Genomic DNA, 25,502 nt, shown 5'->3' with positions numbered 1-25,502 from the left:
TGTTTCTCGTCCTGGTGTTGGTGTTAAATGATAACATGGTAAATGGACTCAAATGGGCTATATTTTGCTTTTCTAGTCTAGTTGACCACTTAAAGCGCTTATATTATATTTAGACTCAGTATTGTTTTTTCTATTTCATATGCATTCAGTTATGAGGATGCCGCCCTGCTCCGATCCGTTGTGGTGAAGAGGGAGCTGAGCTGAAAGGCAATGCTTTCAGTTTACTGCTCCATCTTTGTTCCAACCCTCTACTATGGTCACAGATTTTAGTAGTGACCCAAAGAATGAGGTCGTGGATACAAGCGGCTGAAATGGGTTTCCTTCAGAGGGGGGCTGGGCTCAGCCTTAGAGATAGGGGGAGGAGCTCCACCATCCGGAGGGAACTCGAAGTAGAGCTGCTGTTCCTCCACATACAAATGACCAGATTCAGGTATCTGGTTAGGATTCCTCCTGGTCTCCTGCTTTTGGAGGTTTTTCAGGCACATCCAACTGGGAGGAGGCCCCAGAGTGGGAGGGATTATGTATCCCTTCTGGACTGGGAATGCCTCTGGACCCTCCAAGAGGAGCTGGAGAATCTTTCTGGGGGAGGGATGAGGTTTTCCTCCTGGACCTGCTGCTTTCGTGACCTGACCTCAGATAAGCAGAAGATAACGGACGGACGGACGGACGCCAGTGAAAGAAGTGTATCCAATGTGGGGTTCAGTGTCTTACCAAAGGACACTTCAACATGGGGTCTATAGAAGCCAGGGATCGAACCACCATTCTTCCAATTAGTGGAAGACCAATGTTCTTCCCAAAACGATTAAAACCACTTGCTTCAGTGAGCCCACTTGTACAATTCAGCCCACACTGTTGTGTAAGAAGCTCCAGAAAATACAGGTGGATTGTTGATTACCTGACCACAGTTTGTGAGACTAAAAGGTTGTGTACCTGTGAAGGAGGTCAGCAGCATAGGAGCACCAGAGTGAGCTGAACTCTCACTATTTCTCTTCACTCTGTACACCTCAACCTTCTAGTACCACTCAGAGTCCTGTCATTTTCAGAAAGACTAAGATGATTCTGCAGTTGTTGGATATATCAGTGATGGACAAAAGGCTGAATACAAGGAACTGGTCAATCACTTTGTGGCATGGTGTGGGAACAATTGCATTTATGGATTTTAAGAGACGGAGATGGAGGTTGAGGACCACAGATTCGTGGGTGTTCATCTGGACAACAAACTAGACTGGAGATGCAACACTTACCAGGATTCCATTTTTTAGTAAAGCAATAGTGAAGCATTCTTCTGAAAAGTCACCATAATTAGGTTGTGTTTTGTGATATAGGCTACAATGCAGGTGGTTGTAACATGGTCGAAGAAGAATTTGTCCTTACCAGTTAAAAAGGTAACTGGTAAGGTTTTTTTTGGTTAAAACGAAAATGAACTTTGGTCAACATCCATAAGAGGAAAACAAAAAAAAGAGCTCTTCTTCAGGAATTACTTTAATTTCTTGGAATATCTATTCTATTCTATATGATACATATCTAGAAATGCCCATTAGTTACATTAGTTAACTGCATGCTGGCTCATACCAGAATCAGCTAGTGACTCACATCATTAAACCTTTTCCATGGCAGGCGGGATTTGCAAGTTGTTTACATTCCTCCTAGTGCACTAGTAGTCCAGTAGCATTAGGGTTTCACCCGGAACAAATTCATAACAAGCTGGAAATTTCAGGATATGTTTAGAATACCTTTAGGAATCACATACTAAAAGTCCCCAGGAATCTCCCTTGGGCTCTCTGAGAAATTCAAGATGGCGTCCAAAATGGCCGCCTTTTGGAGATTTGTCCATATCTAAGGCTTGAAATGTAATTTAAATGCACTTTAAAGGTGAAAATGTATGTTGTGATGGTAGATGTAGAGTCAATGTCAACATTAGGTTTTGATTAAATGCTTATATTAAAAGGTAACAACTTATTATAACAATATCTACATGTATTATGTGTAAAACACTTTGTCATTTTTTTGTCACTGGGACTTTACCTTGAACCAAAAACATCATGAACTCCAAAAACTGTTCTTAAAACCACTGTAAAAACTAACAATATATCTTTGAAATGATAAAAGAAACCAATCCTACTCAAGCACAGTGACTGAGCTGTTTCCTCAAATAATGAATGTATTTACAAGAATAAAATCGGCAATTTTTCAACACGTTGCAACTTCAACATAAAATGAAATCAAATAAATCAACTAGGCCCTTTCATCAATAAATGTACCATAACTCAATTTATCAAACAAATAGACAATCAACCAATCAATGAATCAATCTATCTATCAATCAGTGCAGTCATCATCCTCATTGTCATCAGATTCTACAAAATCTGGTTCTTCAGTTTCTCCCTCATTTATTTAGCAAAGATGGCATTGGCGCTGCATTGTTGCATGATTGACCACTGCACTTTGTACACAGGGCAGAGCAGTGTACCCCCATCTTCCTGCAGCCCCATGACACTCCGCAACCATCTGCTCTGCAGCCGCAAGAGATCATGTTGAGCAGAGTGTCTGGAGCAATGGGGCGGTCAGTTTCAACTGGAGCCAAAATGTCATCCAGTTTCCATCCCCAAGCTGTTGGCTGCAAGGGCCTTCCCATCTATTGTTGAACAGTAAGAAATGTTCTAAATGAATGTTGCTTTGCTGCGGCACTTGTTGGAGGCAAAGTGGCCAACTGGAAGGTTGATGAAAGTGGAGTTTTTTTTATTGCCTTCGTGTAAGCAATGTATCGAAATTGATCAAGTGACTCACAACTGGATGCTCCATACAGCTTCAGGAGGAAAGTTTCACCTGCTTTTTGCACTTGCTGCTGGGAACTAGCAGCATTGCTGAATGTGTGAAGTAGACCATAGTCTTTCTTGTTATGCACCAGATTAAATGCCTTTCGCTTCCCTTGGCGGTATAGAGCAGACACAGTGTCGCACCCAGTTATAGCATGCAACGCCATCAAATGTTTACTGGTGGATCCAATGCTCTTTTGAATGTCATGAACCCTATACACAGTTAGGGGGTTCCTGCAGCACAACATGTAAAGATCCATGTTTGTGGTTGCTTGAGCCACCAGCATTACCAGCAAGTCAGTGTCAGTTCCGACAACAACAACTGGTTTGCCTGATTCTGCCAAAGACCGAGCAGTAGAGACAATTAATGCATCTGCATCAGCTTGTGCCTGCTTCACATGAACACCTGCCTCATTCAGCAAGTCCCTGAGCATCTCTATCAGACGCTCCTTGTTGTTGCCATTTGCCAGGAATGCTGCCTGAGTAGTTGTGGTTTGCATGTTCTGGTCAAATAAGATGTCACTGGATGTGGACTTCTTTGCCCTACGCAATTGCTCTGCTGCCTTGGTGGAGATCATGCTATAGCCATCAAACACAATAACAGTACCAGCCCCATAGTGTTTTAGTGTGTGTGCAATATAACAATTGCATACACCTCCATAAGTAGATGGTTGTGGCCACATCACGGACTGCAACAGATGACCCCCATCTAGAACAAACTGGCAGTTGTTTGGGATGTTGGGTTGTGCGGGGGCAAATGACTTCAGAAGAGAAGTGTTTTTTCAACACTGGCAGCACTGCAGATTAGCTCAGATCTCTAAAAACTCACTAGCACGGCCCTTTTGCATTATGAATGTAGACACATTTTCCAGAGATCAGTGTGACAATGTGACGTCATGAAAGTTGGCCATCCTGACAGTGTTGGCCTGTTCGATTTTGTGCAAATCTGCTCAACCATTTGGAAATCATGGCTGAAACAAAATGCTGGCCATCTTGTAAGTCGGCCATCTTGAAGGCGTTGACCTCCAAATTTTTAGCAGATCATGTACCTACTATAGAGTGTTAGCACACGACATTTGGTGGAAATCCGTTCAACCGTTCGGAAATTATGGCAGAAACAAAATGTCGGCTATCTTGAAAGTCGGCCATCTTGAAAGCGATGGCCTCCAAAATTAAATCAGTTCACTTATTATTTATAAAATGTCAGTACACAAAATTTGGTGAATATCCATTCACCCGTTCAGAAGTTATTGCATTAACACAATAATATCATAATTTGGACGCCATCTTGAATTTCTCAGAAAGCCCAAGGTGGATTCCCGGGGACTTTTAGTATGTTGTTCCTAAAGGTATTCTGAACATATTCTGAGAAATGCAGCTTGTTATTAATTTGTTCCGGGTTTGACCTAATTTTGAGCTAATGCTCTTGGACTATAGTCCTTGTCAAAACAGGCAACAACCATCCCAAGCAAATGTATGATTAGTCATTGTTTTTATTTCTTTTGATTTCTCCAATGTCAATTCACCTTTTCTGTTCTTATTTTCTTCTACATGAAATCAGAAAAGGCAATGCTTCTGAGGCTTTCTACAACAAAGACAGAGCCGACAATATTTGTTGATGAAGCTTAGACCATTCTTGACCTATCCCATTCATCAACACAAAAAAACGAATTGGAACGTTTTAAAATATGTCTTGTTGACAAAGAAGTTCTGATGAAAATGCTTCATAATAGTGTTATCAGGAGACATCAAAGAGTTAAGAGCTTGGCTCAGTGAGAAAGGGGCAGTCAGAGGGAAGCACAAGGTCTCATGTAAGTTTATCAGTGTCATTTAAGGTGACTCTAAGACATAAGAAAACCGTAGGGGAAATGATCTAAAAGAGTTCTCTCTTGATACCACTTGCTTCGTTACATTGGGAGTTTCTCAACAAGCCAAGGGCGTGCCTGTACGGTTCAGGTATGTTTGATTCTATCTACAAAGCAAACGCACGGGCGGGTCTAAAATTTTTATCAGCAGGGTTATCATAAAAATATAACAAATTAATCAATAACGTACTGCTGATGTATAATTTAACTTAATCTATTACTATATGACTCGTGCTTTTTTCAAAAATGGCATAACAGTACAAACTCCGGTTTTCCGAACCACTGAGTGTATTCGCTCCTATGTGACGAAACCTTGACGCAACAAGCTCTGTATCCAATAAAATCTCGAGCCTTTGTTTGAGCGATGGGATTGGAACCAATAGACTTGCAGTGATAGTTTGAGTGACAAATGTTGCAACTGTAGTGGGGGAAGGGGTCGTTGAAGTTGACGACACCGCCATCTTGAAAAGTGCCCCCCGATGATCTTCTTTTTCGCGCCTGTCACTATCAGTTTAAAACGTTTTATTTTCCTCACTGGAGTTTCGTGTTATCTCTGTTTTCTTTTTGTCAAGGCATAGGGCTAATGGCGGGATAAGCTACATGCTCAAGACTCGCCTTTTACTGCTGTCAGTCGGTAGGTACACTTGCTAGCCGAGCACTTGGTGCTGAAGAGACGACTAGCCAGGAGTGTTCAGATAGCCGGCTAGCAAGGAACATAGTTAGCCATCTTATAATTCTACGTTGTTAGACAGTATTAGCGTACCTCTAGCTAATACAGTGGTAACGCCACCATATCATGTTGGTTTATGATATGAATACATGGGGACATTGATGGCCTGACTTTTTACGTAATAATTCAGACAATGTAACTCTCATAGCTTACTTGTATAGTTTAACTGGACGTACGTACTAACATTAATTTACAGACCAGATTAGCTAACCGTTGTCAGTGCCGTTAGCATTCAAGTTAGCATGAACCGGTATGTTCCATCTTAATGCTGTCTTCTTTATACCTGCTAAATGGACTGCTGTTACTCCATGCTAGTTAGTCAGATCTTATGTAAGACAGGTAATGGCTTGCATTTTAAAATGGTTGTCGTGTCCATCAACATATTGGAGAATAAATAGCTCAGTCCAACTTAATGCATCAAACGGACTTTTTCTGAAATTTTGACTTGACGTGTGATTGATAGTTAGGCTAACTAATGGGTTTAACTTGAGGCTGCTACTGTATTCATAGACCTATAAGTTTCTTCATGCGGCTGATTAGTCTGACTCTTGATTGACAAGTGAAAGTTTGTTTTATAGTATAGGCAAAAATGACGTATTGCACATATCTAAGTGAAATGTACAAGTATTTTTCAGCTGTGATGTTCTACATGACAAATTGAGAAATTGGTCATAATCAGTTTCACCCCAGTTTGTTTCTAGATCGGCTTTTAATTGGCCGTCCTGACCGTGGTTGTTTACTGTGGCATCCACTGGGCCACTGTCCTCTAACTTTTACCACTGTATTTCTTTTCGTCTCTTGTTTATCTCACTAAATTTTGGGGCAAGTTAAGTTGCATTTACCTACAATGGAAGGTTTTTGCTCTGTTGGTATGCTTTTGACTGTCCACAGCCTGAATGCTCAACGTTATTTTAGTTAAGTTATAGTTTGTAACATCTACAGTGTTTTGTTCTTTCATTACCTATCATGCATGTGAATGTGCTTCTAATGCTGTCTACAGTAAGTCAGGTAGTTAACATTTACATCAGAAAATAAGTTATTGACACATCTGTTTTGCTAGAACATGGCCAGGAAAGATTTAGTTTGAAACTTGATATGTGGCCGGTATGTTACGGTATGTATACGACGACTGTATTTTACCCCAGCTGGGAAAAAAAGATCAAGTTGGCTGTTTAGTGCTTACACTAATATTCAGATGTAAGCACTATTTCTATAGAAGATCAGTGAAGATAACTGTATGTATTTGATGGCTTGTCTTGTATGTAGCAGGTTAAAGCAAAAGGCTTTGTTAATGTCTTCCTCTGCCATAGACTGAAGTCATTTGTGTAATGATGTCAATTTGATATCGAATGCTAGTATGGAGGATTAGTTCAAATTTATAGAAATGTACTTGTTTTTGCACCCAGCAGTAAACTAAACTTCAGGGAGCTCTGATGCTAAAACCTTTTCAGTTCCAACCACAAGCCAAAGTCGTGCAGTTATTCCGGCAGCACTGGTTGTATCCTTTGTTCCAATAAATACAAGGTTAACAGTTGCACTGTTTTTATGTTGCAGTGTAATCCAGCTGAAGCGCTTTTTGGTCATTGTGATGTTCTTACTTTGGTTGAGCTTTTTGATCAGTGATCATGCATTGTTTTGCAAAGCCTCCCTGTTTTGGCACTTGTGCTGTGCTAATTGACTGTTACGTTACCATGAAATTGTGGGCTTTGTTAAGCACTTACATGGACATACCTCTTTAGAATTTTGAGGATTGTGTATGCCGTGTTTGCAAAATGAAAAGCTGTGCAACATTTCTTTAAAATACGTGTTTCCAGTTTGCTCCTTGTCTCTGCTGGACAGGTGTGTTCTCTGAACTGCTGTATCTGTGCTTTTTGTCAGTCTGTCCATCACCTGTCTGCCTGCCTGGCCATCTGGCTACCCTGGAATGGGCCACAACTCCCAAAGACTAGAGCACATCTTTTTTTAACCTGAGCTCCACTGTTTGGACTCCAGCATATTCACAGGTAGGCACAACAGTTGTACAGAGCGATTTGTTTGATTTTGATTTTGATTTTGATTTTTTTAGTTCAGGGATGTCCAAAGTCGGTCCTTGAGGGCCGCTGTCCTGCAGGTTTTAGATGTTGCCCTGCTTCAACACACCTGATTCAGATCAAGACATCATTAACAGGCTTGTGCAGAACTTAGCAATCTGTTGAAGAGATTCATCTAATCTGAATCAGGTGTGTTGAAACAGGGCAACATCTAGAACCTGCAGGATAGCGGCCCTCGAGGACCGTCTTTGGACATCCCTGCTTTAGTTAATCATTACCACTCTAACAAACACTTACAGTCCCATTTCTAGAAAAGAAAACCAAAATACAGTGTTCTGCAATCGCATATTATCTAGGACCTCATCAGTCATTCCTATTCATTTTAAAGTACTGTTTATGTATGAATATGAGCATGTGCATAGCAGTTTCCACACCTTGCACTTGCATATATTATGCACTGCAGCCCTGAAATTTTACAGAATTTATTTCTTGGCAAAGCAGACATACCACTTGATTTTTATTTCAGAGAATTTCCAGCCAGGGGAATTTCCAGGGGTCTGGATATGTCTTGAGCGCCATATCCAGATACTCCTTCTTTGCATCTCCAGCACCGAATCTCCCACAGTGAAGTGCACGAGAGAACAGTAAAACAAAAACAAAAACTAGATTTCATCTGTTCATGTGTGAAAACAGCTTATGTATAATCTGATGCATTCACAAGCTCTATGTCTCTGTTAGTGTCTCTGTTCTTGTTATATCAGAGCTTTAAATTCAGGACAGAAATGTGAGTATTGTGCATAATTTCACAGAATCCTTCAAATTCCCACACATATGTGGCACATTCCCTCAAAAATTTGAATCCACATCATTTAGTAATATTCAGCCGACGCAGGCAGAGATGCAGAACTCAGGGAGATGGCAAAGAGATGCCAGATGAGTGACTCCATCCTGGAGAGCACTTGGGGGAAAAGGTTATGATCTCTCACTACTGATGCTGCACCTAAATATGGGAATAGAATATACTTGATTGTAATTATGGATACTTGTTCATCATGGTTGCCTCGCGTATTCCATGTTTGGAGTGTTGTTTGTGCACATCCTCGGAAATGAACATTACATGTTCACAAGCTGCAATATGTAGGTGACCAGCAGGGGCAGTGTAGGGCCAACTTTGACCGGATGTAGGGTCACAGGATTTGCAGGAAGTTTAGAAGACAACCTTAAAGAGAAAGTTCACAATGACCCGTAACTTTACAGTGTGTCTTTGCCCCTGCACAGTGACACTCGTGTTTGTTAAAAAAAAACCTTGGTGCACAGAGCAAATGGTGGAGACACGGGACGGGAGTGGGGACAGCATCAACGGCATGTTTTTTCCAGTCTGACTCATTAGCGTGCCCCCCAAGTGAATCCTTGTGTAACATACAAAGCAAGTTGCTTATATGAATATGATAATCACATGAGCAAGTATGTTCCTGACCTCACACAGCAAGCTTTCAAAAGGTTCTCTTTTTTTTTTTTTTTTTTTTTTTTCCAGCTGATGCAACATATAGAAAAGGAGTTGGGTCTGAACAAAACTGACATAAAGTTGTTTTTAGTGTTCTGAGATGATCACTACTAATTGGAGGGTGAGGTTTGTCCGTGTGGCTTGGAAATGGGTCCCATGGCCCAAGCATCTTCTCCATGTCTTCTCCATGTTGGGCATGGGCTGATTTCAGGGATTAGTGTCGTTTTTAAAAAGTCAACGTTTCAAAGCTATAAACATTCCTATCGTTGTGTCCTGCTGTATGAGCTGGCTCAAAGACGGAACGTGCAGGGGTCCAAGTTGTGTGGAGCGTACAGTGACACTCCCCCTATATGGACAGTGGACGCTGTTGGTCAGCTGTATACGACAACTGTATTTAACCCCAGCTGGGAAAAAAAGATCAAGTTGGCTGTTTGGAATTTTTTTCTTGGGGAAACTTAGAAAGCTTTTGAGGAGAAGTTTTATCCAATATGCACATGCTTGAGAAGAAGACGGCTACCAGAGAAGGCGATGCTTATGATTTCACATGTATGGCAGAACCTCGCGTTACTCTTTATAAAATTGAGCTTTTGTTAACTTGTTCACTCAACATTTCATATATTTTCAGTTCTGTTCAGTTTTATTTACATAGTGCTCAGCCACAAAAAATATCATCTTATACTTGTAGTTAACAAATGCCGACAATATGCACACACCTAATCTGAAGTACAGACTTTTGGGCTTTTGGTTGAGATCATTGATACAAGAAAATGTATTATACCCATTAAATCCATATTTGGAAACTTTTTTAAATAGGACTATATGGACCTATACAAGCATCCAACAGCAGCTCTAACTATATAATTTATTATTGTTAGTATTGTATTAACCCTTTATTCAAGGGATAGTTCACCTCTTTTGACATGAAGCTGTATGACATCCCATACTAGCAATATCATTTATGAACATCTTCTTACCCCCTGCTGCGTCCTGTGAGCAGAGTTCCAGCCTCGTTTTGGTGTTGACGAAGGTAGTCCGGCTAGTTGGCTGGGGCCACAAAAATAAAGCGTTTTGCTTCTCAAAACAATATGCGTTTAAAGGAGTAATACATTTGATGCGAATTCTTAAATAACACAATATTCTATAAAGAAGGTCAAAGGTCAAGTGAGTAATGGTTAAAATGTCTGCAGTGTAATATGTAGCAAAGGCGTGGAAGAGAGATGTCCTCACAGTGATAGGAATGTTTGTAAACGGCTGCGGCTTAACGAGCTCACCTACAGCAGAACTGGACAAGGAGGAGCAGAAATGGCTGAAGGGATACTGTGACCTCCTGTGAGAAAGCTATAAGAACGAGGAAAATAGTTTGAAGGCTGTCAGCACCAGAAGTGTTAGAGGAACGCGGTAATGTAGTTTTTATTTCAATGGAGTGAAAGATTTTTAAACGGCAGCAGGTTGAACACACTTAAAGCTGTCTGCTGTGTCCTACCAAACTTTACATTGGAGTTGGTGAGAGAATTTGAAAGTGCTCTCGCTCCAAGGCTCATAGCTGAAATTCTGTAAATGTGAGCTCTTTACTAGTTACATTGGCTGAAAGAGGACAAATTTTCCTACATTTAAGGTAACATTTGTTTCTGTAAGTTAAACTGTATGATAGTTGGAGGAATTTGTTTGGAAAAATGAATGTTATCAGTGCTCACTCTGCTGGCTGCTCATTCATAAAAAGTTTTAGCTTTACAGCATTGTCACAATTAAAGCAAAGTGACAGCTCTTGATTTATCAGTTGGTCTATATCCCAGATGCCATGTAACTTTGGCCTGTGGTTGTAACTGAAAAGCGTGAGAAAAACAAGTAGCCAAAATATGTTTTCTCTACAGGGTGGCTGGGTTTACTCTGAAATATGGTGAGAGATTAAGAAATCGAGGCGAGGTTCGGTGTAGCTCTGCTGCTCCTCCACGTTAAGACAAGCCAGATGTGTTGGTTTGGTTACATGGAGATCTCTTAAAAGGCTTAAAGGATAAGACCGGTTTTTTGACATTGGGCCCTTGATTTCACATTATAACATGATGTTCTACTCACCCCTGCTTGTTGTTGGTCATTTGGAGCTGTTCCGAAGATATTCGCGAGGCGTCTGGCTGCTCTCTTGAGATATTCGGCCATGAAACGGTTTCCTATGGGCAACGTTATACAGGCACAAACTACGCTGTTTATAATTTATTAATTACTGTACACTAGCACTGATAACGTGGAGGTGCGTCGCTTACTTAAAAAAATCCGGGTTACTAATTTTGAATTTTAGCCGAATGAATAAATAGGCAGCAGGTCTGTGGGCTGTCTGTGGCAGTAGCACGACGATGACGTCAGTAACACCCACTTTACGACAAAAATTCAAAATTACAGTAACCCGGATTTTTTTAAGTAAGCGACGCACCTCCACGTTATCAGTGCTAGTGTAGAGTAATTAATAAATTATAAACAGCATAGTTTGTGCCTGTATAAACTTGCCCATAGGAAACCGTTTCATGGCCGAATATCTCAAGAGAGCAGCCAGACGCCTCTCGAATATCTTCGGAACAGCTCCAAATGACCAACAACAAGCAGGGGTGAGTAGAACATCATGTTATAATGTGAAATCAAGGGCCCAATGTCAAAAAACCGGTCTTATCCTTTAACTGCAGGGGCTGGGTGAAATTACAGAAATCTCCTTCTTGATAATGATATATTATGTGGCCAATGTTTGTGTGTTATGACATACTGTTTTGTTTTTTTTGTTTTTTAAATGTATGTATTGTTGACAGTATTCATGTTTAAATTACAAACAGTGCCTTCACATTCCTGTTTTATATCCTTATCAGCTGCCTGGCTGCTGCTCTCACTTTTGTGCTTGGTAGAATCATCTCTATATTTTTATTTATTTAGTTTTTTGATTTTTATGATCATTACAGTAATGCACAAATATGCATCCCTCTCTGTATGCTTGACGCAGAAAGGAGCAGGAATCAAAGATTGTTCAAAAGGTTCCTTTGTATTTACTGTAAGAGGAAAAAGCTGTCTTACAGATCACTGCACACTTCTGTGGGACCGTGGACTGCCCATGTGTTAATGGTGTATAAGATTGTGTATTTTATTGATGCGACTCTTCTGATGGTTCCTAGCTGTTCTTAAGTGTTGTGTTTCATTCGTTTCTGGTAGAACAACCATGTTTTGGAAATTTGACCTCCACACCACATCCCACATTGACACGCTCCTGGAGAAGGAGGATGTGACACTCACAGAGGTCATGGATGAGGATGACGTCCTGCAGGAGTGCAAGGCTCAGAACCACAAGCTGGTCGACTTCCTGCTGAGACCACAGTGCATGGAGAGCCTGGTCACCTTCATCACACAGGAACCCAACGCAGATGTTGAGGAGAAGGTTAAATACAAGTAAGTGAAAAATATGTATGTTGAATCACCATAAATAAAAACACCATTGTACTGCGCAGTCTGATCTCATAAGATAAGAGCCTGCCACTGAACTATGTTGCGTGTGTTTGGCTATGAAACATTTATTCCCAGCTCTGGAAAGTTTGTTACATCCTGCAGCTTGTCAGGATTGTTTTCTTTGATTTCTTAGGAATAATTAAACAGCCTCCAGGTGGAAATGTTCAGCCGTGACGTTTACTGCATGTTTCACACGTGTCCTGTAGTTTGTAAAGGAAAAGTTTCACTGGAAGTGCTAAAAGAAAAAAAAGTTTACATTTTCAGAAGGATCAAGTCTAAAGCCTGATTTATGGTCGCCTACGGAGAGACACGGAGATCCCTCTCCGTCGACGGAGACCCCTCCCGGAGACGCTCTCCGTCGCTTGCGTGCGTCGGCCAACATTCCTATCTATCTGTCGAGGCGACGGAGACTCGCGGAGACCGCAAGGGTTGTGATTGGTCGGCTAACGACATCATTTCCGGAATCACTTTTCCGCTTTAGCTCCTTCCTCTCAGAACATTAACGCCGCCATTTTTGAAAGAGTTTACTGTGTGCCGGTCAACATTTGGTCAAAATTATTTGCATTTCAATATCAGTAAGCTCCAAGTCCAACAACAGTCTTTCTCTCTCGGTCGCCATCGTTCACCGTGAGGAGTGGAACGGAGCTGTAAGGTAAACAATCGATCAACGACTTTCATGATAGACGTTGCGAGATTGGGTCGTTTAACGTAGCGTCGCCTACTGATCGGGAGGTGAACTGCCTTGCGTATCCGACATCCTGACGGAGAACTTTGAAAGGTTTAGTGACCACGGAGTCGGATTGACGGATAACGACAGAGAAGCATACCGAGGCCTATAAGTCGAGCTCACAGTTCATGCAAGGAAAACCCACCAATATGTCAGCGTTGAGTCTGATGTGTACTGATGAGGAAAAGGCTACAGATCATCTAAGCTGATGTCCATGATTAATCAAAGTAGTTACAGTTACTGATATGCTAGGGGAGTACACCAGATACCAAAAACAAAAGCTCTCACACCTTTTGCTGCTCCTTCATTTTCTTAATGAATAAGATCTACTTTTTAATTGAGTTCTCTTAATACATGTTTAGTATGTTTGAAAATCAGTTATATTAATGCAGAAAGAAAAATTTTCCTTACACTCCAGAGTTAGTTGTGGTGTTCTGTAGCATCCGCAAGGTCTCAAAACATACCAAAGTATGAACAAAATGAAGCCTCCGTCTGTATATTCAATGTTGAGCAGAAATGAGACATCAGAGGTCGACTGATGTGAGGATTCCACCGGGGACGTAAGCGCCGCGTAACGACTGCGCCACGGTTTTGCGCCGGCGTCAATTCACACCGGGTGCGTAACGGCAGCAGGATCGCAAGATCCCACGATAATTTGGAAACCGCATTAAACTGTGTGCAAAAGAAACCACAACAAACAGCTTACTTTGCCCATGTATCCTCTACTTTTCTGCTTCTATCATAAGTGTGCTAGTCAGTTTCTAAATTTGTCTAATTGTAGTTTTATTTTTTTTAAGGGGGCGGGAGTTTATTTTGTTGATTCTGTGTCGGATTTCCTGTGCTGGTGCAATATGCTATGTTGAGCTTGACGCGTTTTGAGCAATGGCTCCGTCAAAAATAGAAGTGCAACGGAATGATAGCGAGAGACGCTGCTGAGACGTTACGCGGCGCACTCTCATTGACTTGAGTGGCAGCGATCAGCAACGGTGACCGCGGCACAGACGTTACGCAGCTGTTGCATCCCCGGTGGAAATTGGGCTTTAGAAATCAGGACGATGTGTGATGCAGATTATTTTGGGCCAATAAAATGTAACAGTTTAGTAATAAGTCATTTTGATTATCATCTGTTAACTTAAGTCAACATTCATTGAGCAGCATGGACATGCAAAACACATGTGCCTGCTTGAATTAGTGTTGGTCTGCTTACTTCTGTAGGACTTCTTCAGCTGCTTCTCTCGTATTGTAACTTAAATCATTTTCTTTTAATGAAGACTGCAGCGAGTCCAGCACGCCTCAAGAGCCAGTAAAAATTATCAATTCGATGAGCAAGATTGTAGTTTACTTTCGCTTAGTGTGCTAATAAATGGCCAATGCTGATTATCTGCCAAATGAATCGTCCAGTCGATTCATCAGTCAACCTCTATAACAGATTAAATGCTGCATTATTTATCCATGATAACAATGTGATGTAATTGTACTGTAACTGATGAACCCAAATGTGTGGCAGGTCCAGGCAAATTACATGATATTATTACTCTTAGCATATCTTTTCAAAATTAGCATCATGGCTTGTGGAGAATCTAGCTATTTGTTTTATTGATTCACGTCAGTCAAATCATTTTGATTTGATACTATTATTTTACTGATTGTTTAAAGTAGGGTTGGGTGATTTAAAAAGATTGCTAAATTAGATCGCTGTTAAATTCATGTCAATCTTGGTGATTACATTATGACATTTTCAGTGCTCTATCTACAGAGCCAGATATTCATCCCTCATAACACTACAGTCCACTAGTTGGCGCTAATGCACCGCTAGGCTGGTTGCTAACCTCCAAGACAGCCCAAAGGAAAGAAAAATACACCTACCAGTAGGGCTGGGCGATATGGGGGAAAAAAAGTATATCACGATATGGATTACTTTATATCCCGATAGCGATACATATCACGATATACCACAACAGAGGTTGCATTAGACTTTTTCATAGTCCGTTATTTTGACGGACAGGGTCGAAAAAAATCCGCCATCGCCTATTTTAACCAGTCATCTCGTTTTCCAATGTGGGAGTCGCAACCCCGAACCGGGAACAACACAGCGCAACTCTGGGCCATAAGAGTAAACAAACAGCTTTGTGAATACATGCTCTTTTACTCGACATTCACTGCTCGACATTCACAACTTTGAGGATGGAGTCCATTTTGCTGCGTCTGCTGTGTCTCGTTGCATTGCTTTAACAAAAACTGCAGATCTCTCTCTCTCACACTGACGTGCGTCTGCTCAGTGTTCAGCGCTTTGGTCACCACAAGCACTTAAAAAAAACAAAGACCCGTGCAGAGATTTATCCAACAGATCAGGCTTTACCCTACTGTTTTTTGCGATGACAGTCAGGAAAGGTTGCGCTGTCAGTACAACTAACAGAGGAAACAGTAGTTCTTGGTACTCTAAAAGCCAGTCTGCAAATAGCCATAGCACTAGAACCTCCCTGGTAGTTCTACTCTGCACGGCTACTAGAAGGCTAGGCTAGCTTCAGTCCATCGGCCACGACTCACAACCAGCACATGTGTGCTAAAATACCCGCGACAGTAAACAACTTGATTTGTTATCAGTACCAAAGCAGTGTAGAATCATTGAACACCATGCACTCGGCAGTGCTATTATTAAGTAAACATGACTGACTTACCGGTACCCTTCCTTCAAACTTCCAAAAGTCCGTGAGCCTCTCTATATCCGTTCATCAATACGCCTATCCAATATGTTGTCAATTCGATCTGTTTAATACCATAGTAATTATACAGAAAGGTCTTTAAATCGTGCATTTCGGCGTTGCTTTTCAGACTGCAGTCCAGCGATGGCTCACGGCTTGGCTCCTAGCAACTTAACTAAGAGCAAAGCCGCGTGACGTAAAGCGGTGTAGTGTCGCAAAACCACGTTCTCTAAATATATAATTTTATTCTCTTTTTTTACAGTTTTATAAACTTAGAGTTTGCATAGCAAAAACGCAAAATGTTATATTAACATGTGAAATTATATTATAATGTATATTAGGTGTAATGATGAAAAAAAAAAAAAGTTTATCACGATAGAAAAAATAGAGGAGAACGGTCACGATAGACATGTTTCTATCGTCCTCACGATATATATCGTCATATCGCCCAGCCCTACCTACCAGCAGACTGAGGAAGGAAACAGCATAAACGTAGGAGACATTGGGCCTCATGCAACAACCGTTTGTACGCACAGATTTGTTCTTAAGTCGTGCGTACGAGGGATTTAAGAGAATTTGCGCATTCACCAATCTTTTCATATTTTACGTTTTCTTTCAGGTACGAACAGAATTTATGAGTGATCCAGACATGTCGTAGGAGTTTCCTAAAATAGTCCGCTGTTATTCCAATCAAGTTTGCGTAACTAATGGATTGTATATTTAATTACTTTGAAGCAAACATAAATAAATATATACATTATACCCCATAATGATGCTGACATTATTCTGTTTGACTTAAATTATGCACTAATTGAAGGTTAATTTGACTCTGTATATTACAAGGTCAATGGGAAGCGTAACCAGCGGCTGACTTTATAATTTTAGGTGCCTTAGTGCGTCAGGCTCAGACCGTGTAGATATCCTTGCGTGGAGCATGCAAATCTACTATCCTCGTGCACATGCACTTAAAGGTGATAGAGAATGGTTGAATGGGGCATTAATCCTTGTTCTGTGATGTGATATGTAGCCCAAAAAAAATTGGTTGGGTCTGTAATGGCTCAGAACCTCCCTAAAAGGCTCTCTGAAACAGCTATGTTACTATGCTGGGTTTAGAACAGTGAACAGTGTTCACTAACTAGGAATTTGCTGCGGCGTAAGGTGCAAACATGTAACATAGGATATAATAATAAAGAATAAAAATATATGAATATAAAATGTACAAGGTGTGTACAACAATACACAGTATCCAATATACAGAGCAACAACAGTGCAGCTTCATTAGTGCAATTTTAATGATGGTAAAGTGACTGGGGCAGGTTATGAGGTGATTATGAAGTGTTCATAAGTCCAACTGCAAGGGGAAAAAACGTTTGGTGCAATTAGAGAAGGGGGGGGGGGGGTGCGATGGTGCGATTGCTGAAAAAGTAACATCACTTTTTCACAAGAACGGTTTGGCACTTTTTCTGGGGGATATTCAAAAAAGGGGATTACTTGAAACAGAGGTTCTGACACTTGCTGGCACTTCGTGTGTACTCCCCACAGCGGGGAGACTCAGAACTAACACCAAAAACGTGAAAAAGACAATTTTGATTCTCTATCCCCTTTAAATACGCACGGGTGGCATTCATCATTTACGCAGGTTGTTTACACACTTTTTCCGAAGTTAAGAGCTTTTGTTGAATCTGGCGTGGCGTGTTCGTACGAGACCTTAGTACGAAAAAAATGAGAGAAATTTAGAATTTAAAAATACGAAAATGTTCTCGCACGAGGCCCAATGAGTGTAGAAGAAGAGAGCAACAAAAGCTATGAGCCTGAGAGATGAGCTGGGCTGTCGGAGCAACTGACCAAAAAGGTCCCACTATGGCAGTGATATAGAAGGGGTTTGGATTCAATAAAAAATAATGTGGAACAGATTAGGGCTGACGGTAAATAATCGATTGGTCGTTGGTCGACCAAAAAAATTACCAGTCGACTAAATTCCATTGGTTGATTGGTCGCAGAAAAAAAAAAAAAGCCGCGTCTCGTCAAAGGGCTCCCGGGACTTTTAATTTGAAGGGCTTGACAAAGGAAGACGTCAAACAAATCAAAACGGTAAATTCGTGTCACAAGGACAGAACGATCAGTTAGCCCGTAACCCGTCCTGGGGTAATGTCCAAGGAGGTCGTTGCGCAGGGCACACTTTGCAGCTGTGCATCGATCCGGCTCTTAAAAAAGATCCCATTTGCCGTGTCATAGCAGCTGCCAGACGTCTTGTTGGAAAAGTGCCAAGGCTACAGCGGTTCTCACTGAAAAACAAATACAACAGAACGTTGTTGAACACGTGAAGCTCCATCTCGTGGAGACATCCTGGATGAAACTCATCCAGGATGTCTCCACGAGATGGAACTTCACTGCATGTTGGAGCGCCTTCTGGAACAGAGGTGGCCGGTCACCGCTGTACTTTCCGACCCCGTTTCCACACACAGATCACGGCCGCGCTGTCACCCTCGCGCAGCAACAGGTGTCTTTTCATGTTTATGAGCATGGGCAGCGTGTAGAGCTTAGATCGGGCCTAAAAAATCAAACCCGACCCTTTCCGAGCCCGTGCACATTGTGTCCGAGCCCGGCCCGGCACATTAACTGTAATTATGAGCCCGAGACCGCTTTAAACCCGACCATTTCTTAATATGTGGGCCGTTATAGCTGACGTTGTCAACTACAATTCCACAAAGCCGACACATACATTGTCACCCACGACTTGTTTAAAATATGTCCATACCTCCGACTTTCCTTCAAACTTGCTCACTTTTAATTCTCCCGTTTTTATTTTTTCTTTACTTCTTCAGGCTCCATGTTGCACGCCAGCCAATTCAGCACAGCAGGGCAGGCTCGGTGTTACGCTTGCCAGTGGACGAAAACTGCGCATGACACATAGCTACTTTTGCAATTTCGTAGACTGACTTGTGCAACTTTGTATACATTAAGAATATTGTCTATATAGAATATTTCTTCTAATTATTACATAATTTTGCCCGTACTAATTAAGCTAATAGTGATTTTTAAAAAAAAAAAAAAAAAAAAAAAAAGCTTGATCATGCCCGGTCCGGTCCGACCCGAGGATAGTGGCGTGAAATATCGGACCGGCCCGGTCCGGCCCGCGGGTCGGGTCGGATCAAGTTCGGGCTCAGGTGCGGGCAGATAATCTAAACTCTAGCAGCGTGGCAGAGAGAGATGCATTAACATCTTGTGAAAGCAACTCGGTAAGTGTGACCATCGGCTTCAGCACCGACACTATGTCTTCTGTTATCCTCCATTGGACCGTGGTGAGATCCAAATCGCGGTCAAAATGTTCAAAGTCCGTCTGTCTTTCTGATTATTTTTGTGACACATTCAGAATGTCAAAATCTGAAATAATTTGCCCGTGTAAAGAGAGGGCAGACTTGAAGCACCCGGCTTGTGCGCTGGTAAAATTCTGCTTGTCAGCCAATGGTCACTAACGTCGGGTTTTTTCTCATTCTCCGACTGAGAGAAGAACTGAGCAGTCAATTGATTTTTGTGTAGGCTATAGGCCTATTGTTTAGATGAACCAGGAAACATTTTGTTAGTCACACAAGCTTACTCCCGGCCTTAGTGGTAAATGCGGCAGCCGGGCATTAAAGGAATTTTTTTTTTTTTTTTTTTGGGGGGGGGGTCGATTAATCGGAGTAAATGACGACCACTGGTCGACCAACAAAATCCTTGGTCGTGGACAGCCCTAGAACAGATTAATGTTGGGGTGGCTGTAGCTCAGGAGGAAGAGTAATCGCCTACCGATGCGTTTATCAGTGGTGAAGGTGAGTGGTCAGATGGACTAGAAGAGCACTATATACGTACAGTCCATTTACCACTAATACAAGGTGCACACTTTGTTGTTGGTCGGTGAACGCCAAAACCTGGAAAGGTATCACACCTGCGACTGCACAGAAAGCAAGAAAATGTGTGTCAAACAGAAAAGCCCCCCCCCCCCCCCCCCAGTAGTGCAAAAGACTTGATTTAAATGTACAGTAGTCTGATTTGGAATTCGTGATTGCCGTTAACGTCTTTGGTTTTACATTCATAGTTTTTATTGAGTTATTTAGTACAAGTGTTTATATGGTGTCACTTAACTTTGGTTAATAAAGTTGTTTTATGTTCTGGGCACCATTAACAAACTATATCGGGATGAAGGTTGATCAATATGAAATAATATCGCCCAGCCTGCGTTTAATGTTGCTGTGGGATTTTCTTATTTTGTGCAAAGATTTTGTTTTCTGACTTGACTGTGTTGTCAGTAAAACCCTTTTCCCACATTCTAAGTGTGAATGAATGAATGAATGGGTGTAGAGTCACGCTTCTTGCCACAATATTTGAACGTTTAAGTCTAAAGGGCAGCATCTTTTTCTCTTGCAGGTATCCCAACATCTCATGTGAGCTGCTTACATCAGATGTGAGCCAGATCAATGATAGACTGGGAGAAGATGAAAAGCTGCTGATGAAACTGTATAGTTTCCTCAAGAATGAGCCACCTCTCAACCCGCTCCTGGCCAGCTTCTTTTCCAAAGTTCTGTCTATTCTAATAGGACGCAAACCAGAGCAGGTAAGTCTGCAAGAAGAATTGGAGGATATGATTTTTCCAGATGCAACACAAACATCTAACCATCCCGTTAGTCAGGTCAAATTCCCTGAATGTTTGTCTTTCTCTGTTAAACTGAATGTTAGCTCTGTTACACTGATTTTTAAGGTGTGTATTGTTTCTCTGTGTTAATAGATAGTAAATTTTCTGAGGAAGAGAGATGACTTTGTAGATTTGATGATCAGACACATCGGAACATCTGCCATCATGGACCTGCTTCTGAGAATGCTCACATGCATCGAACCACAGCAGCTACGGCAAGACGTTCTCAATGTGGGTACAGCTCAGTGCGCTCTGGGCTGAGCTTTAAACAATGATCTCTGAGTTAACCCCATTCTTACATTCTTAAACTTCAGCATTTGAATAACGGCTTTTCAGAATGACCATGCACTAAAATGAATGAATTGGCTTTTATAGTATTTTATTGACTTCACTATCACATCCATCACTGTCTGTGGAAATGATGGTTTGTGTGTCTGGAAAATGAAAAATTATGCATGTCCCATCGGACTTTAAATTTAAAAGCAGACGTATGCTGCACCAGGTCTGAATAGGACATGTAGCCATATGACTCAGATCTGAAATAGTGAAAACTATGTAGAGTTTGTTGTCCAATAGATCAGCTGCTGTTAATTTGCTGACGCAGTTTGGTTTAGTTTGTAAAAAAAAAATCAAAACAAATTGAAAGGCAAAGTGGGCTAACGGTTATAGAAACTGCTCTCGGATCTAGACTAGCAAAATTTGTCAAATAATGTTTTCAGTAAGAAAAATAAAGAAAAAGAAATTTGTAATAGCAGCGATGGGCACAATTAGCAGAAAGATGGATCATCAGACATGTCTCCTCATACAATATATTTAGATTTCATCAATTTAAAATGTATTCTTCTATTATTCTAAGGTAGCTCAGTGCTCTCTTTTAGGAGTACAGCTGGATTTAAATCTGTAATTGCTTCCTATGTGGTAACAATATTAATTTGTGTTTTCTGCTGATCATTCAGATATTTAAATGTAAATGTCATGTCCTCTTTTAGTGGCTGAATGAGGAGAAGGTGATTCAGAGGCTGGTGGACATGGTACAGTCTTCTCAAGATGAAGATGTGAGTTTAAAACATGCTGACTCCAAGAATTGATTTTATTTTACTAAACCTCTGAAGACGGTAGCATCTATAAAAAGTAACTGTTAGTGGATTATGGTTGGTTTCTTGTACCAGTTTACCTGATATTTTTTATTTATTTTTTAAGAAATAAGGAGGATTTTATTTTTTCTAAACACTTTAATCTACATAAATAAGTACAGTTTGTTCAAGACTGAAAGTATGAATGTGCTAGATTTAAAGAGAGTCAGATTTAATAGCACAAAGTTATGGATTGTTGTACTCTCTCTGACTGTTTGTGATAGAGACACTCCAACGCCTCGCAGTCCCTGTGTGAAATCATCAGACTGAGCCGAGACCAGATGTTTCAGGTGCAGGGATGCTCAGAGCCTGACCCACTTCTGGCCACACTTGAAAAGTATGCATTTGTGTATTTATAAGAACTTCTGTTGTTTGCTTTGCTTAAGCTGACCTAAACTTTATTTTAAAAGGTTGTACGATTAAAAAGCTTAATCACAAAAGACCACCAACTGGCCTTTACTATGCAGTCTGGGTACATGCTGAGCTTTGTCCAACACTTCAGCACTACCACCAGTTAAGTTTCATGTGCTGTCCAGGTTGGACTACACATGCTACTGAGTTGGTTGACAAGGTGTTGGCACTTTTAAGCTATCAGGTGAGGTGCCCCTTTGTGTACGTGCATGTGACAAAACAATATTAATTGAGATGAGCTATAACAATGGAAAAACCAAGCAAATACTGGTAGTGACAGTCTTACAGAGACTATAGACGTGTGATAGTTTGGTCCATTCATATTCTTGTTTCTCTGTACACTACAATGTACACTCAGGTGCTGAATGGCTACTAAAGAGCAAGCTACCACATGAACTGACAGCACAGTTTCAATGAAGACACTAGCATTTGCACAGTTTGTCAATCTGTGTGCATGCATTCCAAAACATTAGACATGGATATCCCATCTTTGCACACAGATGACATACCCATGGTACACGTGCATGGTAAAGTGAGCACTATTTTAGTGTCAAGACTGTCCCTGAAACTTCCCATGGCACTGAGATAAGAAGCTGATCCCATCCACATCATCGGGGTGCTGTCTGCTGTGAAAGAGGAAGTAGAGAAGACCTTCTGACTCCTCTGCCTCCACATGAAGAAAATGCTATTCGTTTTGCCCTCCCAGGGCTCTAGACTAACTTTTTACACTGGTTGCACTGGTGTGCCCAACTTTTTTTCTTAGGTGCACCAGCACAAAAGTTAGGTGCACCCAAAACGCATTGCATTTAACACTGCAGTTTTACAGGTTCACTTTATTTATTTATTTATTTTAAAATCGCTGTCCATATATGTCTATTAACTAGCAATCTGGTCAAAATAAAGTTCTTTATTTGAAGCACAATTCTACAAACTTACTGAACTTAACTTACTAACTACTTACTGAAAAAGTTTTGGTGCTTAAAGTGCTTCACTGGCCTGAAATTTAAACTTAAAACACTTGCAATTTTAATTTAGATTTTCTTTTTAATTTAATTTATCTTGAAATGTTTTAAGGGCTTCAAACTGAACATCTCAATGTCTTATGGACTATCCTCCATTGCAGTCACATGCCCCTCGGATGGCCAACTCCTGTAGTTTGGTGAATACATTGATATATATATATATATATATATATATATATTTAACCCGTCTTCCTCTCCTCAAGATACGGCCGTACAGAATGACGCATTCCTGAACGATCAGGAATGCCATGTACTCACTGTTCAATTAGCACAGACGTCATTTATTTTTTTTTTTTCAATGTATCTGCGATAACTCCTATAAATTGCGCGCACGCGACATCATTGCTGTACGTCGGGTTTATGTTCAAGCCATTTTTCTTCTGAATAATTATTTCGGACTTGAACTTAGTGAAGGGAACTTTTGCAATATGGTAGGCAACGTTAAACTTTATTATCATCTCGGCCTAGTCCGATGGTGTGTTTGCTGCTGCCTGCCGCTGAAAGGCAGCGGGGAGAGGGGACACTGAGCAGGTAATGTGTTTCATAGATGCGTTGTGCTTTTTCAGTTTTTCAATTCGAAATGTATTAGAACCAGTCACAAATGCACTATTGCCACACTTTACAGTAAATGCAGTGCATTATATTATCGGCTTTACTGTATTTTAGCCAGGTAAACTGGTCAAGCCACTCTCTTAGAAATGTATACACTTTATCCCTTTTAATTTCAGTTGGTTCTGGCTCGGAGTCGATCGTATGTGGCTCATTATCTGATGCTAGCTCCGGACCAGGGCATGACAAAACGTGGGAGGTTGATGGCTCCGTGTCAGAGCATTGGTTGTAGGGGTGGAACGGTACAAAAAACTCACGGTTCGGTACGTACCTCGGTACGGACCCTACGGTTCGGTACATTTTTGGTACAGTGCCGAAGGAGGCGTGTAGCGAGGTTTGGGCACATGTAATAGATATCTGAATCCTGCCTCTTCTACAGTGGAATATGGGCGCATAGCAGATGCGATGTAAATTCCAATTGCTTTGGTAATTTTTTTTGCTCTGCATGTATTTGTATCCAGGGGTTGTTGTAATACATTTGGGAGACGTAATTGGTCGGGTCTTTTCATGGTTCTATAGAACACATACACATCTGACGGAGGTGTGTGGTGGTCGGTAGCTACGCCCCATGTCATGCTATCACGGCTGAAATGTTTCATCATACCACACAGACAGAACCGGCGCGTGTTTAATAACTTAAACTTACACGTTGTCTCCTTTGTCTGAGGCGCGCTGCTCTCCTTTCTTCCTTCATGAAACGAAGAAGTATCGCCTGCGCTTGATCCTGACTCTCTCTGTGAGTTCTTCCAGCCTCGATATTAGACACCCGATGTGATGTCCATGATTAATATCACCATCATGTAGACCATGAACACGGTGGCCTCCCCGCTCTCCATATTAGCTTCTTGGTGGTGTTTTTTCTTCTCTAATTACTTTCTGTTTTGTTTTGTTTTTGAATGTAGCGCTAAACGGCTAACGGCTAACACGTCACTGACGCGGACGGCTGCGCGCGGCGCATCAGTCCCGACTCATGTGCGAATGCAGACTGAAACAGTTCCGCTGGGGAAGGACAGTTATCAGAACGAAATTCGAGTAGGACAGTTCTGATAACTGCGTTCTTATAACTACTCTGTCCGAAAGCGTACATCTCTACGGACCAATCAGAGCTTGCATGTGGCAGTGTTTAAATAGGTCCTGAAGGAAACTCTTGCAAAATAACAGTTCCGCGTTCAGAAAACATCCGTACCGTGTGTATTCTGCGTGGAAATGCGCGTACCGAACCGTGACCCCCGTACCGTGACTGTTCGGTACGAATACATATACCGTGCCGGCCCTAATTGGTTGTGATTTATTTTTCGGACGAATCAGGCCTTAACTTAACCAAAAAGTTGTTAATTGTTCTTTTCATCTTATCACCCGCGGCTACATCCACTGTTTATCTGACGGGCCGAGGTTCATCAACTCTGTCTGACTAGCAAGCACGTGTTCAAACATACACACGTACACGGGCCAATCAGAAGGGGGTCCCGCCCTTCACTGTCTCTGATTGGTTTAGACCACGATATGGGTCTAATGTGTGTCTGTTGTTGAACCACAGGGAGACTTTCAGAGTCGCATAGACTTTTTTTTTTTTTTTTTTCTCGAACGGGTGGTTGCACTGGTGCAACCTCAGATTTTTTTTTAGGCGCACCATTGAGAAAATAGGTCGCATGTGCGACCAAATTGGTCGCACTCTAGAGCCCTGCCTCCTGATGGAAATGGTGGCTTAACAATGGAAGACCATACGATTCATAAACTTTGGTAATGCAGAGACAGTTCTGTGGTGCCCAGTGGGGTTGCTACTGTGTTGTTTGGATAAGCTGAT

At 41.4% G+C, this 25,502-nt stretch overlaps 1 protein-coding gene across 6 annotated transcripts in view; it reads left to right on the top strand.

Annotated features, from left to right (window-relative positions):
• The first annotated feature begins 5,107 nt into the window (after nucleotides 1-5,107).
• Nucleotides 5,108-25,502, top strand: part of ppp6r3 (protein phosphatase 6, regulatory subunit 3) — a 43,798-nt gene continuing 23,403 nt past the window's right edge. For 5 of the 6 annotated variants that reach the window (XM_075469287.1, XM_075469284.1, XM_075469286.1 and 2 more), the window contains exons 1-7: nucleotides 5,108-5,315; nucleotides 7,290-7,414; nucleotides 12,132-12,365; nucleotides 20,259-20,445; nucleotides 20,617-20,754; nucleotides 21,513-21,578; nucleotides 21,881-21,993. In XM_075469287.1, the coding sequence (XP_075325402.1) occupies nucleotides 12,139-12,365; nucleotides 20,259-20,445; nucleotides 20,617-20,754; nucleotides 21,513-21,578; nucleotides 21,881-21,993 (731 nt within the window). In that variant the 5' untranslated portion in view covers nucleotides 5,108-5,315; nucleotides 7,290-7,414; nucleotides 12,132-12,138. The remainder of the gene's footprint in view (nucleotides 5,316-7,289; nucleotides 7,415-12,131; nucleotides 12,366-20,258; nucleotides 20,446-20,616; nucleotides 20,755-21,512; nucleotides 21,579-21,880; nucleotides 21,994-25,502) is intronic. The other variant, XM_075469282.1, reaches the window with a different exon arrangement.

The sequence above is a fragment of the Odontesthes bonariensis genome, chromosome 7 (genome assembly GCF_027942865.1).
Source record: "Odontesthes bonariensis isolate fOdoBon6 chromosome 7, fOdoBon6.hap1, whole genome shotgun sequence".
Taxonomy (NCBI): Eukaryota; Metazoa; Chordata; class Actinopteri; order Atheriniformes; family Atherinopsidae; genus Odontesthes; species Odontesthes bonariensis.
The sequence above is the reverse complement of the archived record's forward strand: the minus strand, read 5'-3'. Positions and strand labels throughout refer to the sequence as shown.